Raw genomic sequence first — 13,150 nt, 5'->3', positions numbered from 1 at the left:
TGTGAAATATATGTTTCTTCTTTATTGAGCATCAATCAGTTTTCAAAAGGATGAATAAACTAGCTGCCTTTTTCATCTCAGTTCTTCCACATTCATGGAGTCTGCAAGTCCACCCTGGAAAGTTTAAAGATTGATAAGGTTTATTTTGAACTGCGTAATATTCAACACCGCTCTACAATTTTTTTTTAATGGAGCTGAAAATGAGTACTGCAGGTTTCTGAGTAATGTACCAACACAAATGCAGTCTTTTGTCGCTAAAAGCAGTTAATTGCAGTCAGGAGACATTAAGCCATCTTTTTTCTCCCCCCAGCTGTGAGACCTCGTGTAGGAGGAAATGCCAGGCGCGATGCCCGTGCCAGAATGGTGGCATCTGTAAAGGCAAAGGGATCTGCGCTTGCCCACCTGGATGGACGGTATATTTTGAGGCTTTCTGTTACTCATGCAGGTTGCCAGGTTTTAAATTAGCTCGTGTTTCATGTTCCAGCTGGCTTCGAATTCTGGAAAAACAGTCACTTTTTTGTAACACTGACATTTTGAAAGGATGCACTTGCATGACTTGCACATGTTGTTCTGATTGCGAGCCCATCTGACAGCTCATTATTTTCTCAGTGAGTGCAGAAGCCGATGGCATTTTAGTTCATATTTTTGCAATAACGCATCTATATCCAATTGTCTTTTTTGTTTTTCTGTGTGCTTAATGATTTTTCCATTCTGCTGTTCAGGGTCCAGTCTGTACCGAGCGATGTCCAGAAGGAAGGTTTGGGCCAAACTGTACTGAGGAGTGTGTTTGCCACAACAACGGAAAATGTGACGCTGAAACTGGACAGTGTCAGTGTGCTAAAGGTTTCACTGGTCACAGGTAAGCAAGTGAAAGTGGATCTTTGGACAGCATGTGGTTGTTTCCGCCTTTTCTTGCTTTTCCTGTGCAGGTGCCTCTCCAGTATGCTTACCGGTGTCACGTCTAATGTTTGGATTAGTCACCGACAGAGAAAAGTTGTCTTCTCGACATTACAATTGAAACCTTTGACTGGAGAAAGCATTTTAAATTGTTTTGACACTGTCATCCATTTTTTTTGTCTTCAAATTAAAAGGCAGCCTGGTTATGATTTCTTGTAAGTGAACAGGAGTAATTTGAGCATGTTTTTCTCCAAAATTCAGGCAAAACCAAACAGCAGAGGCACAGGAATGCAGAACGTTTAGATTTGGTTTGTGCATACTGTGCTCAAACACACATTTGTATATTTTATCCCATTGCCCCAGCTTTTTTCTGTCTGTGTGTTTTCCTGCATTAAGGTGTAAGGAGGAGTGTGCTGCAGGTAGTTACGGACAGGACTGTAAAGGCGTGTGCGACTGTGCTAACGGTGCGCGCTGCTACAACATCGATGGAGCCTGTCTGTGCGAGCCGGGCTTCAGCGGTCCGCACTGCAGGGACAGGATGTGCCCAGACGGCATATATGGCATGCACTGTGAGCGCACGTGTCTCTGTCAGGACAAACACACACTCAGGTAAGAGCAGCTCTTACATGAGTCTGGCAAAAGCTTCATTTACTGCTTTGAATAGTGATGCATGCAGTGTGAAGTGAAAAATTAAAAAAACATTCTTGTAATTTGAATTCACATATTTGACGCTACCCTTGTTCTACACTTTATGTTGCGCTGTTTAACCAAAGGGTGGTTTTTTTCTTCTTCTTTTAATAATGTTGTAGGTTTTACAGGACACACAGTTTTATTAATTATATAGTTCGTGTTCACAACACTCTCAGATATTTCTCAAAAAGATCCTGAACAATAATATTATAATAACTGGTTCATAAATATGTGTTATTTACTTTATCTGCATAGTATTGCACCATTTTAACTGAGGCTGATGGCATGTTATTTATATTATCCAACCATCCATCCATCAGTGCTTATATTAAGCCAGAAAGCCATGTTTTCCAAGTCCTTCTGAGGGATCCTTCCCAAATGAGACCAAATGAGATCTCCTATAATAATCTTGTCTATTCCAGGATCTTCATCCAGTTAGGTTTACCTGGAAATTCCCAAGTATAGGTTAAATGTTATCATATCGTATCATAATGTTGCAGCACAAAATGTAATTAAAGAGCTGCTTTAAGCAGACCACACAGCCACAGATGTTTTCATTTCTCAGGCCTTTGTGGGCATCACGGAGCCTGATTAACATCTTATGCTGCAGTGGCTCCATCAACCATAAAGTCAACCAATGAGATTATTCTCCAGCTCAGAAAAATGGCAGCATCAAATATAATTTCTTTAAAGTGGTTTCATGCCCCTCTGCAGTATGAAGACAAGTACTGAAGTACATGTAGACAGGCGCTGACTGTGGGTTTTCTTTGGCATTAGGTCCTCTGTTTCTCACTGCTCCATTCATATTTATGTCTGCTTACACTCTCCAGCTGCCATCCAATGAAAGGAGAGTGCACATGCCAACCGGGCTGGGCGGGACTATACTGCAATGAGACCTGCGCTCATGGTTTCTATGGTCATGGCTGCCTGGAGCCGTGTCTTTGTGTGAATGGAGGGGTGTGTGATGGGGCCACAGGACGATGCCATTGCGCCCCGGGCTTCACGGTCAGTGGTAGAGTAGATTAACGACTCATGACTCACTTTCTATACCTGTTGTGTCTTCATGTAAACCAAACTTTGGGGGTTACTGCAGGGGCTTCACTGTGAAAATCCCTGTAAAAGTGGCACCTATGGCAAGAACTGCTCCCTGGAGTGCTCCTGTAAAAACTATGTGGACTGCTCACCGATTGATGGAACTTGTTTCTGCAAAGAAGGTGATGAATAAAGAAAAACAATCATGAAGGAAAACTGGCCAAAAGGAAAACAAAGACTTACAGTTGATTGTGGGTCTGCAGGCTGGCGAGGTCCGGACTGCTCCATCCCCTGCTCCGAAGGAACCTGGGGTCCAGGATGCAATGCCACGTGTCACTGTGCCAACGGAGCAAAATGCAACCCTGCAGATGGATCCTGCACCTGCACGGCTGGCTGGCAGGGGGCGCGCTGTGACCAACCGTGCCCGGTGAGTATCTGGAGATACTGGCAGGAGTTATATATATAATATTTACCCTTGAAGTTGTAAAAGATGTTGGAAAACCAGGTATTAAATAGATTCATCCTTTTACAAGACAACAGGGAGCGCTGTTTTTGTGACACGTCTGTCCTATACAGCAGTGTCTTTAGTCTCAGACAGTTTTCTCTGTAGGGCGACAATAAAACAGCCTTGAACCTTGAATACGGATGTTGTCAGACACCATACCTGCACACAAGTGCACAGAGTAACAGCAATAATGCTTTTATGACTCAGCTCGATGGGGAAACTGGAATGTAAACAAATATATAACATATATTGTTATTGTGTATTTAATAAAAATAACCTGTCACAACAAATCAGCAGATAAAGGTAAATGGAGATCTTAATTAATAAGTGTGCAATAACACACTGAATGCATATAAAATATAAACAAAATAAAAGCAGTGGTTGTCACTTTGTCACAGATGTCACTTTGTCACTGTGTAACATAAATGCTCTCCAAGATAAGAAAAGTCTGGTCTGTGTTTAGTCCATGTCACACTGATGAGACGAATGGCGTCTTTGATAAGACTGACACTCAAATCATACGGCTGATAATTCTACGGGTTGTCTGTTTTCTGATTAAGCAGCCCGTAGAAGTGTCCAGCTTTGAATCCCTTACCTCGCCCTCTGTATGCTTCAATCTGCATTTTGGAAAAGTACCCCTCTTGTCTTTGCGATGCCAGCCCACCAGGCTGTCTACACAACATCACATTGCCAGTGTAGTATTTTGTCTCACTCTGACTGGGCTGGCCGAATGTGGAGGAGATTCCCCTGACAGTTCTTTGCCCGTTGGCACTTGTTCATTGTGCAGATGGGCACGTTTGGGCCTGGCTGCCTGAAGAGGTGTGATTGTGTTCATGCCGACGGCTGCCAAGCTACCACTGGGGAGTGCCACTGTCTGCCAGGCTGGTCTGGTAAGTGATGACGTCCTGCTGATGTATCGCTGCCAGCTTGGCTTTGGTGTCACAGATGAGTCTGGTCTGATAAACTGTGAGCCACAGGTTTTAAACCATCCTTGCTCTCCTTTATTCTCATTGTTGTGTGACTTAAAGAAAGTCTAGTTGTAAATGTAAGCAGTGTCAGAGCCAATCAGATTTGTACAATTAATCAAGTTTCTTACTATCAGTTACTAATCTCTGTCTCTCTTATCCTGTCTTCCTTCTCTCACCCCAACCGGTCGCAGCAGATGGCCCCGCCCCTCCCTGAGCCTGGTTCTGTTGGAGGTTTCTTCCTGTTAAAAGGGAGTTTTTCCTTCCCACTGTCGCCAAAGTGCTGCTCATAGGGGGTCATACGATTGTTGGGTTTTCACTGTATTGTAGGGTCTACATTACAATGTAAAGCACCTTGAGGTGACTGTTGTTGTGATTTGGTGCTGTATAAATAAAGCCGAATTGAACTGAATTACTAAACACCAATTCCTTCCTCCTTCTTTTTCATATATGACCATTTAAAAAGGGAAGGCGGTGATCTTAAACATTTGTTGCCTTACTCAGCTGTCCAGATGAAGTTTTTTCAATCTGAAATTCATTTTTCTGATTGTCGCGACACCACCTGACTCGACCTGTGAGGTCTAAACTGTAAGCCTTTGAAAACAGAGCGTTTCATTTGTGAATACATTTTTCTCCTGTGTTTTAACAAATATGGGACAAAAACTAAACCTTCTAACATGCATGAAATATTTTTTACATTTGTTCCAAGAAAGTCATTTTTTTGCTCTGTCTAAGAGATATGATCTGGCTTATGTTTATGACCTCACAGGGTTAAAGTCATACATATTGCACTCTTATTGACCTCCAACAATTCTTCTGTTGACTCGATGAGACTAATATTTTGGGGGTTTAGAGAGGACTCTGTTAACCTAACACGTGTGTGTTTCGTGCTAGTGAAGGTGAACATTGACATGCTGATGTTAGTGTTTCACTCTTACGTCCATACCCCAGTGCAGCCTCGTAAAGGCTGCTAGACTGGCCCAGTATGAAAAGCACTTTTTTCTGGTTTTGCACCTCCCATCCATGCAAATAAAACAGGCTCTTTGTGTTTCGGGGAAAACGTGTTAGTTACAGTTTTGAAAAATCTTTTTGGTGAGAACACTAAATTACCAAATATTTCAGAGTTGGCTGCTCAGCAGCAACCTTTCTGAAACTGTTAACCACTAAAACCCCTCATGTTCCCATTTCTCTCTGTTCCTGCTTATCATTTCAACTACATTTTTATTATACAGTTATAACCATGTTTTTATGTATTTAGATCAGTAACTGATTTACACTTGGGATAGTGAAAGGCATTCTGCTCTTTGCTTTAGCAGATGTAAAACTGTAGGTCCTTTATTAAACTAAATGATGTGATTAGAGTCAATAAAAGTTGTAATTTCCTGCTTCGTTTATGTGCTCACTGCTTCATTTCCTTTAGGTCCCCGCTGCAGTGAGCCGTGTTCAGAGGGCCTGTGGGGGCGCCACTGTAACCAGACCTGCTTCAAGCATTGTCCAAACAGCGACACGTGTTTGAGGGAAACTGGAGCGTGTGTGTGCCGCCCAGGCTACTGGGGAGTCACCTGCCAAAACAGTGAGCGTTGTATCTGATGAGTTAATAAAAAACGACTTAAAGACTCGCTCGCTGTATGCATTGTCTAATATCAGCCCTACTGTTTCCCTCAGAATGCAGAACGGGTACGTACGGTGACCAGTGCAGTATGACGTGTCAGTCCTGCGGCCAATCATACCGCTGCCATCATGTGACAGGAGAGTGTGACTGTCTACCTGGATACACTGGGCCAAACTGTGACCAAGGTGGGCTTTCTCACTAATCAGCAGTCATCACAAAAAGCCGCTGATCTTTCATTTACAAGTGAGTGCAGGACATTTAGCAGGTTCTTTTCTGTGGTTACAGTTTGTCCAGCTGGCTACTTTGGAAAACAGTGCTCTGAAGTGTGTCTTCCCTGTGCCAACAACTCCACATGCAACCACCGGAACGGTCACTGTGAATGTTTACCAGGCTGGACCGCTATCGACTGCTCCAAACGTGAGTGCCACAGGATTTCATGCAGAGATGAGAGCGTGGACAGTACGGTGCTTTTGATTTGTTTAGAGTATCTACAGGGTTAGAACTTGAAGTGGTAATCTGTTGATTAATAATCACTATTTTAACTTCCCAGCAGCCAGGGCCTTGCTTTTATCCATAGACCCACTCTAATCATTGGAAGCAGCCAATGTGAGGCGTTGATCTGAGCATCTTGCTTTGCTTTAGAGCTGGAAGTGACCATATTTAAACTACCAGCTGTTGCCAGTTAGCTTAGTCAGCAAGCAGCAATCATAAACTGTCCAGATGCATCACAGAGAAACAAACACCTGCTAATTAGTGCTCGACTAACAAAATACTAGAATTTTCACCAGAACAACTGAAACAAAACAGATATTTGCATTAAAAAGCAGCACAAACACAGGACCAGCTCAGTGACTCAGATTCGCTGAGATGAGGCCTAACAGAATAATAGGAGCAATCAAGTGAGTCCTGTAAAACGTCAACAGATATCTCATACAGATGCTGCTGAAGGGGAAATAAGTCAGAGAAATGTACTTTGTTTTCCAGCGTGTGATCCGGGACGTTTCGGCCAGCTCTGTGCTCAGACCTGTTCCTGTCCAGCCAACCTCCTCTGTGACAGATTTACTGGAGACTGTGTGTGTGAAAACAGAGGCGACGACTGCAAGCAAGGTACGGACCTCATGTTAGCAGAAGTTTGGGAGTTATAACACTGACATTTACAGTACCTTACAATATAAAGCTCCTTGAGGCGGCTGTTGTTGTGATTTGGTGCTATATGAATAAAACCGAATTGAACATGTAACCTGTAATGTGTTCATAATAATAATGAATTAATCATGAAAGCTGCTCTGGTTGTTGTACTTGAGCTCTCCTTCCACCCTCTGCTTGTCAGACTCCTTTCAGCAGACGGGGAGCGTCATGAGTCGTCTTAATCCTGGAGAGAGGGAGTCGTGGGGGGCCATCGCCGGCATCGTTGTGCTTGTCATTCTGGTGGTCCTGCTGCTGGCTCTGCTGCTGCTCTACCGCCGCAGGCAGAAGGAAAAGCAGAACAACACCCCGACTGTCTCCTTCTCCACCAGCCGCACCGTCAACTCTGAATATGCCGTTCCAGGTACAGTCTGAAGATGCTTCTGTCTGCTCATGCAGAGAATGGCTCATCCCACTGAGCGCTGCATGCGTAACATAAAACGGACACAGATTCAAAGTAAAATCTGACACATCCAGTCAGACTGTTCAGAGTTTGAAACATCAGAATCTCAACACAGGATTCATCTCCTGTGGATATGAGGTTGAATTACAGCAACAATAATTTAGCACTGAACTTAAACCTACAATGTGGTAGTGTGTAGCACCATGCAGTTTCCAGTAAGGTTTGGTAAGTGCAGACGGGGGGTACGAGAACATCGCTGGATAATGACAATCTGACATGTTCAGTGGGAACAATCACCCAGTATTTTACTGTCATGCTGGAGCGTGCACAGGCAGCTGCACCTGAAAATCCAGTCACCTTAGAAACTGCTTTCATCTTTACTTTCATACGTTTGCTCTTCTTTTTCCAGCACGGCTAATAACACACTTTATGCACTTTGTGGCAAAACAGGAGAAGTAATGTATTTGTTCATGTTCTTGGAGACGAGTAACTTTTTTTTTTTTTTGCAGTAAAGCTAACGTGTTTCAATGAGAAGAATGTTTTGTGTCTGCAGCACGTATGTTGTTGATCCTGTCCAGCTGGAACACGTCACCCCGGCACGCAACAAACCGCCTTTAAAATAAAATCGAGTCATTGTATTTGAACCAAAACCAGGGTCTTTTTCTAAATCTTACCCTGTGCAAAATCGAACAGTAGTTTTTGATCTCTCGTGAGGGACCAGCACTATGGTTCTAGTGGTTTCCACCAACATAGGTCACATCACTGCCAATCACTCCACCCTCAAACGTGTGGATTTTTCACTCTTTTGGAAAATATTATATATTTTGTGTACATAGACATAAATTAGTAGATGGGAGAATCGTCATTGCAGCCAAAAAAAAGGAAAATTTGTGTTTGTGGATATAAATTTGACTCTTTGATTAATGTGTTGATGTGACGGCTGATTTTCACTTTTGGACTTCCCTGCTGGAGGTTTAAACTGACACTAAAACACTTTTTAAGCCTTAAAAATATAAAGCAGGATGTCAGAAATCAACATAACTATATTTTTAAAAAAAAATATGTTTTCTTTTGGTACAACAGTTGATGACCGAATGTGATTTAAGTGGACTTGAAGGCCACCTGAATAAGGTTTATTATGAAAATAAATCACTGAACAAATTTTTCATATAGTATGTTAGAATTGGAAGAAGAAGGCATGGTCAGATATGTTTCAAACTTCCATTTAATTCAGCCAAACGTATTTGATTGTTTTACAAACTGGTGCAGTAAACTAGATAGATATCATGCTCAGTGTCAGCCATTTATTAACTGCAGTAATTGAAGTCATCTTATACATAAGGGATAAATTAAATGTTGCAACAAGTGGGACTGTGGCAGATTTTGTGGTGTTGTTGAGGATTCTTATTGAATCCCTGTAAATATTTATATTTGTGACTGCTGTCACTGCTGACTGCTAACATGCCTTTGCAGAAGAAGATTCAGCCGGTCAGCGATCTACGCTGGATATTGAGTATTTTTGGAGAACTGTGATGTTGATGTCGTTTGTATGCACAGTGCGGTTTCATGTCTATCTCACTCTGTGTGATTGTGGAATGCATTTTATTGACCTTGAGGTAATTTAATAGCAGCAGACGTGATGCCATGTGTTTGTTTTCGTCCTGCAGATGTTCCTCACAGTTACCACCATTACTACTCCAACCCCAGCTACCACACACTGAGCCAGAACAGGCCTCCGCTGCCACACCTCCCCAACAACCACGACCGCACCATCAAGGTGAATGTCATCTCTGATATCTAAGGAGAAAGCTTCATGCCTCATTGCAACTGAAGGGCAGCAATGGGAGGAATATGTCATTTGGACAGTCAGCAACAGCTGGCTATGTATTCAGGGGGTTGTGAAATCATATGATACCAAAACGTGTAGACGCAGTAGGTCATTGGTCCTCAGCGCTTCATTTGGCTTTTGTACATTTGCGACGGTTTATCATTTTTCCTGCCTTACAGAACACCAACAACCAGCTGTTCTGCAGTGTGAAGAACGCAGAGAGGGAGAGACGAGGTCTGTTTGGAGTCGAGACCAATGCCACTCTGCCTGCAGACTGGAAACACCACGAGCCTCGCAAAGACTCAGGTCCGTCTAGGTGACTCTCCACTGCGTGATTCACATAAGGATCATTTAGAGGGCACACCTGCAGCTGTAGACTAGAATAAAATGAGCACATTAACATTTACAAGCTTATAAAAGCAAGAACCTGGTTTCCTGACCTTCTGACCACAGCGGCATTAAAGTAATCAGCAAAATCTGCAACTGCTGGCTGGCGGTGAGGGGTGTGTGTGTCTGTGGGGGGGGGGGGGGGGGGGGGGATGTTACAAAATAAGACATTACTGTCATCACATTATCTTTGCCTGTCTCATAGTAATATAACAGAGTGATCAAATTGTAGTCAATAATTAAACAGTTATGTCACTTAAGTTAAATGCATTCTTTAATTACGGTCATAACAGGTGGAAAGAAAACGTCTTGTGCAACATTAATCAGAGTTCATGTGGGATCAACCAAACGTCTTTATTTTCACTGAAGAGCAAGTATGAAGCTGAAGTGCAAAGATCTCATACGTGTCCTTTCTTAGAAGGATTTGTGCAGACTTCTGATGATATTTAAAGTTTAATATTATATTATTATGACTAAGTGGTGACCTCTGGCAAAGTGAGAAAGCAAAGAACTGCTGTTCCTCTGATGGCCATGTCCACAGAGTTAAACCTTTTTAAACTGTGCAGCAAGCCTCTAGTGGGCTTGCTGCACAGTTTTGCTGTCCACCCTTATATATGAAGGGGGGGTGCTATGTCATGCTTTTCTCATTTTCTCTCATGTCCTGATGTTAGATGATTACAATCATGATCAAAGTTTTAAATTATGAGGTAAATGTAAAATAATCCCTGCGAGCCAAAAGCTTTTTTAAAGTCTGACATTTTCTTGTAATTTTGTGCTGAGCTAACATCAGCTCAGTGTGGTCTTTTTACACAGTCATCTCAGGGACACCAAAGGCACATGAGTAGAGAAGCCTGGCTTACAGGCACCAGGGTTCTGGTTGCAGGAGAGAGGAGGGGCAGCCAATCAGAAGACAGTGGGGTTTTTAGGGAGGGGAGGCCTTTAAAGCGATAGGAGCTAAAACAGTTTGTTGACAGACCTGGAAATTATTGTTTGAACAGTGAAAAGTATTTTATTGGTATCTGAAAATGAAAAATTGGAATATAAATGAGAAGAATAAGTCCCTATCTATTTTTGATCCAAACACATCTGCTGTAGTTCCTCATTGGTAATGAAAGAGTTAAAACATAGCTGATAATGGAGAATAACCTCGGTAAGCTGAACTGTCAGGGCTCAAAGTGTCTCAGTCAAATTTAACCCTTTTTTTAGGGTCTTGATCAGAGTTGTGCGTGAAGCTTGGAGTGGAGTGCAAAAGTTTAGATTTCAAATATTTCTTAGGCTCTTTTCAGTAACTGCGCCAGCATAGCTGCTTAAACAGGTAATGGCTGAGAGCCTCAGGCCAGGAAGAAGCTTAAGTAGTTCCTGCTTATAATCTCGAGCAAAGTTTATCGACCATCACATTTCCTAGTCAGCGTGGCACACTCGATATGAGACTATAAAAATAATAAGGACTTCGTAAAAGGTGAGAGTTGCATTGCCAGCACCTATCACTCACCTGGGATTGATTTTTACAGGTTTCCACAGCAGTTTATCTGCTTTTGATTAGCTCGCTATAAAGCAAAATGAAGACGTCTGATTTGTCTTTTATTGTTAACAGGAGCTTTTGGCATCGATCGGAGCTACAGCTACAGCGCCAGCCTCGGAAAATATTACAACAAAGGTAGTTTATCACCTCATTTTCTCTCTTTTCTTACTTACTGCTGAAGTCTGAGGTTAGCTGTGGAAAAGCTGTCCAAAGTATGCTTACAAAGTATGCTTTATTTAGACAGTCTATGGATGACAGTGTTCTCCACCGTCACACCTTTATCCATCAGATGGCTTTTCATGAATTTTACACAGACATTCATGGTCCACAGAGGCTTTAACTGTGGGGACTTTTCTTCTAACACCCGTGTAATTTTTTAACAGCAAGCTTTGAGTGAATTAGATGTCCATGTAAATTGGTTTCAAAGGCCCCCTCTGGGGGAACTCTATGTACTTGTGGAAAAATGTAGCGTTCGATCTCTCGCCGCCATGTGATCACATTTTTTTTCTAGTGCTTGTGACATGTTGAATGTTTGTTTTCCACATTTTTACTTGCATATTGTTGTTTTAATTTTTATTTGATCTTATTCCTGTTTCCATGTTTTATCACTTCTATTGCTTAAATGTTATTTTTATATTTATATTTTTTATTTATTAGTTTCTATTATTTTCTGATAGTCTGGGTGGAATTGGACCCAGGCCACACAAAAGATCAAGCCTTCTGTCATGATTTGCACACTCAGTCAGATTTTATCTTCTTCGTTGTTTATTTTCTTTGCATTTATTAAATTATTTGAATCTCATTCATTTTACATTATCTGTAGGTTGTTTTGTTTTTTTTACTCACCTCAGCTCACACTTGACCTTGAATGCCACGTCGAATCAAGTGTGCTGTACAAATAAAGTTTGGCTTGCTTGTTTACTGATGACATTCCCATCATCCTCAGCTGGACTGTTTGTTTAGTCCCATTTAGCAAATGTTAAAATGCATGTTAAACAAAGACAGTAAGCTCATAACATGCTCGGCCGTGGGCTGTGTGTAGTGGTCCTGAGAGCTCCTCGTAGCGCAAACACATTTAAGCAGACTGAGAAAACATTTTGACTGGTCTGAAAACACAGACGCAGCAGACGGCTGAGACGTGCTTGTTGCAAAATTCAGTGACTCATGAAGCGAGTGATAAAACAAAGAAACCATCAGACAAACCGTAAGCTTACATCCATTTTTTTATTGTCCCCTGGAAACATTTCTGTTGTAATTGGTCTTTTTTCAGTGTCTCTGTGTTTGCGGCTCTTTAAATGCTGCACCTCTGCTGTCACTGGGGAACATTTTTTCTCATCTTGTTTGTTGCTAACACGGCATCGTTCCATAAAGAGACAAAGAAGTCTGAAGCTGCTTTTTGGATTATTTAAATATCATTATTGAATATTGCTCATGGAAAAAAACACATTTCGTCTCAACAGGCTCACTTACTTTAGGCAGATCTGTTAAGCCTACAATTTCATCAGCGTACAATTAAACTAAAGCTGATTCCTTATTGCTGTAAAAGATCATCAGCACTTTATAAAGAAAGCTGAAACTTCAGAAGCTGTCGTCGTCCTCTACTGTCATGATTTGTCTCCTGAGCCCAGAGGAATTCTCAGGCTTGTAAAACTGCTAGAAATTTCAATTTCCATGTCAGTACTCGACAGTTACTGGAAGTCCTTTGTGCTGCCTACAAATTTACGTCAACAGTCATTAACTTGCAGCTGTACAGCAATTTACAGAGCTGCATACTGATGAAAATCTCACTTTTCATGGAGTGAATGCTTCATCTAGTAGGCTTAGGCTTTAACTCTCAATCATGCTCCATTCTCGCTCTGCATGGACTTCATATGCAGTTAATCTCTCAATATTTGTTTCCTGCAGAGCTGAAGGATTCGGCAGCCGTGAGCAGCAGCTCTCTGAACAGCGAGAATCCGTACGCCACCATCAAAGACCTGCCCGGGCTGCCCCTGCCCTTCTGCCCCCCGGAGAGCAGCTACATGGAGATGAAGTCGGCCGTGCCCAGGGAGCGCGCGTACACCGAGATTACGCCCCCGCCGCCGTTCCACACGGCCACCTTACGCAGAGGTAAGCAACACTTCT

At 42.3% G+C, this 13,150-nt stretch overlaps 1 protein-coding gene across 1 annotated transcript in view; it reads left to right on the top strand.

Annotated features, from left to right (window-relative positions):
• Positions 1-13,150, top strand: part of pear1 (platelet endothelial aggregation receptor 1) — a 60,129-nt gene that overhangs the window by 42,923 nt on the left and 4,056 nt on the right. The window contains exons 7-22 of the mRNA XM_085423885.1: positions 311-413; positions 723-859; positions 1,294-1,506; positions 2,418-2,592; positions 2,681-2,801; positions 2,883-3,046; positions 3,912-4,014; positions 5,510-5,662; positions 5,755-5,886; positions 5,987-6,118; positions 6,686-6,808; positions 7,032-7,250; positions 8,957-9,066; positions 9,297-9,423; positions 11,099-11,161; positions 12,932-13,135. Coding sequence (XP_085280011.1) covers positions 311-413; positions 723-859; positions 1,294-1,506; positions 2,418-2,592; positions 2,681-2,801; positions 2,883-3,046; positions 3,912-4,014; positions 5,510-5,662; positions 5,755-5,886; positions 5,987-6,118; positions 6,686-6,808; positions 7,032-7,250; positions 8,957-9,066; positions 9,297-9,423; positions 11,099-11,161; positions 12,932-13,135 — 2,279 coding nt within the window. The remainder of the gene's footprint in view (positions 1-310; positions 414-722; positions 860-1,293; positions 1,507-2,417; positions 2,593-2,680; positions 2,802-2,882; positions 3,047-3,911; positions 4,015-5,509; positions 5,663-5,754; positions 5,887-5,986; positions 6,119-6,685; positions 6,809-7,031; positions 7,251-8,956; positions 9,067-9,296; positions 9,424-11,098; positions 11,162-12,931; positions 13,136-13,150) is intronic.

This window comes from Rhamphochromis longiceps, linkage group LG11 (genome assembly GCF_057381845.1).
Source record: "Rhamphochromis longiceps isolate RC_006_pf linkage group LG11, R_longiceps_female_GT1.1, whole genome shotgun sequence".
Lineage (NCBI taxonomy): Eukaryota > Metazoa > Chordata > Actinopteri > Cichliformes > Cichlidae > Rhamphochromis > Rhamphochromis longiceps.
Note: the sequence above shows the minus strand (reverse complement) of the source record. Positions and strands in the feature narration are given on the sequence as shown.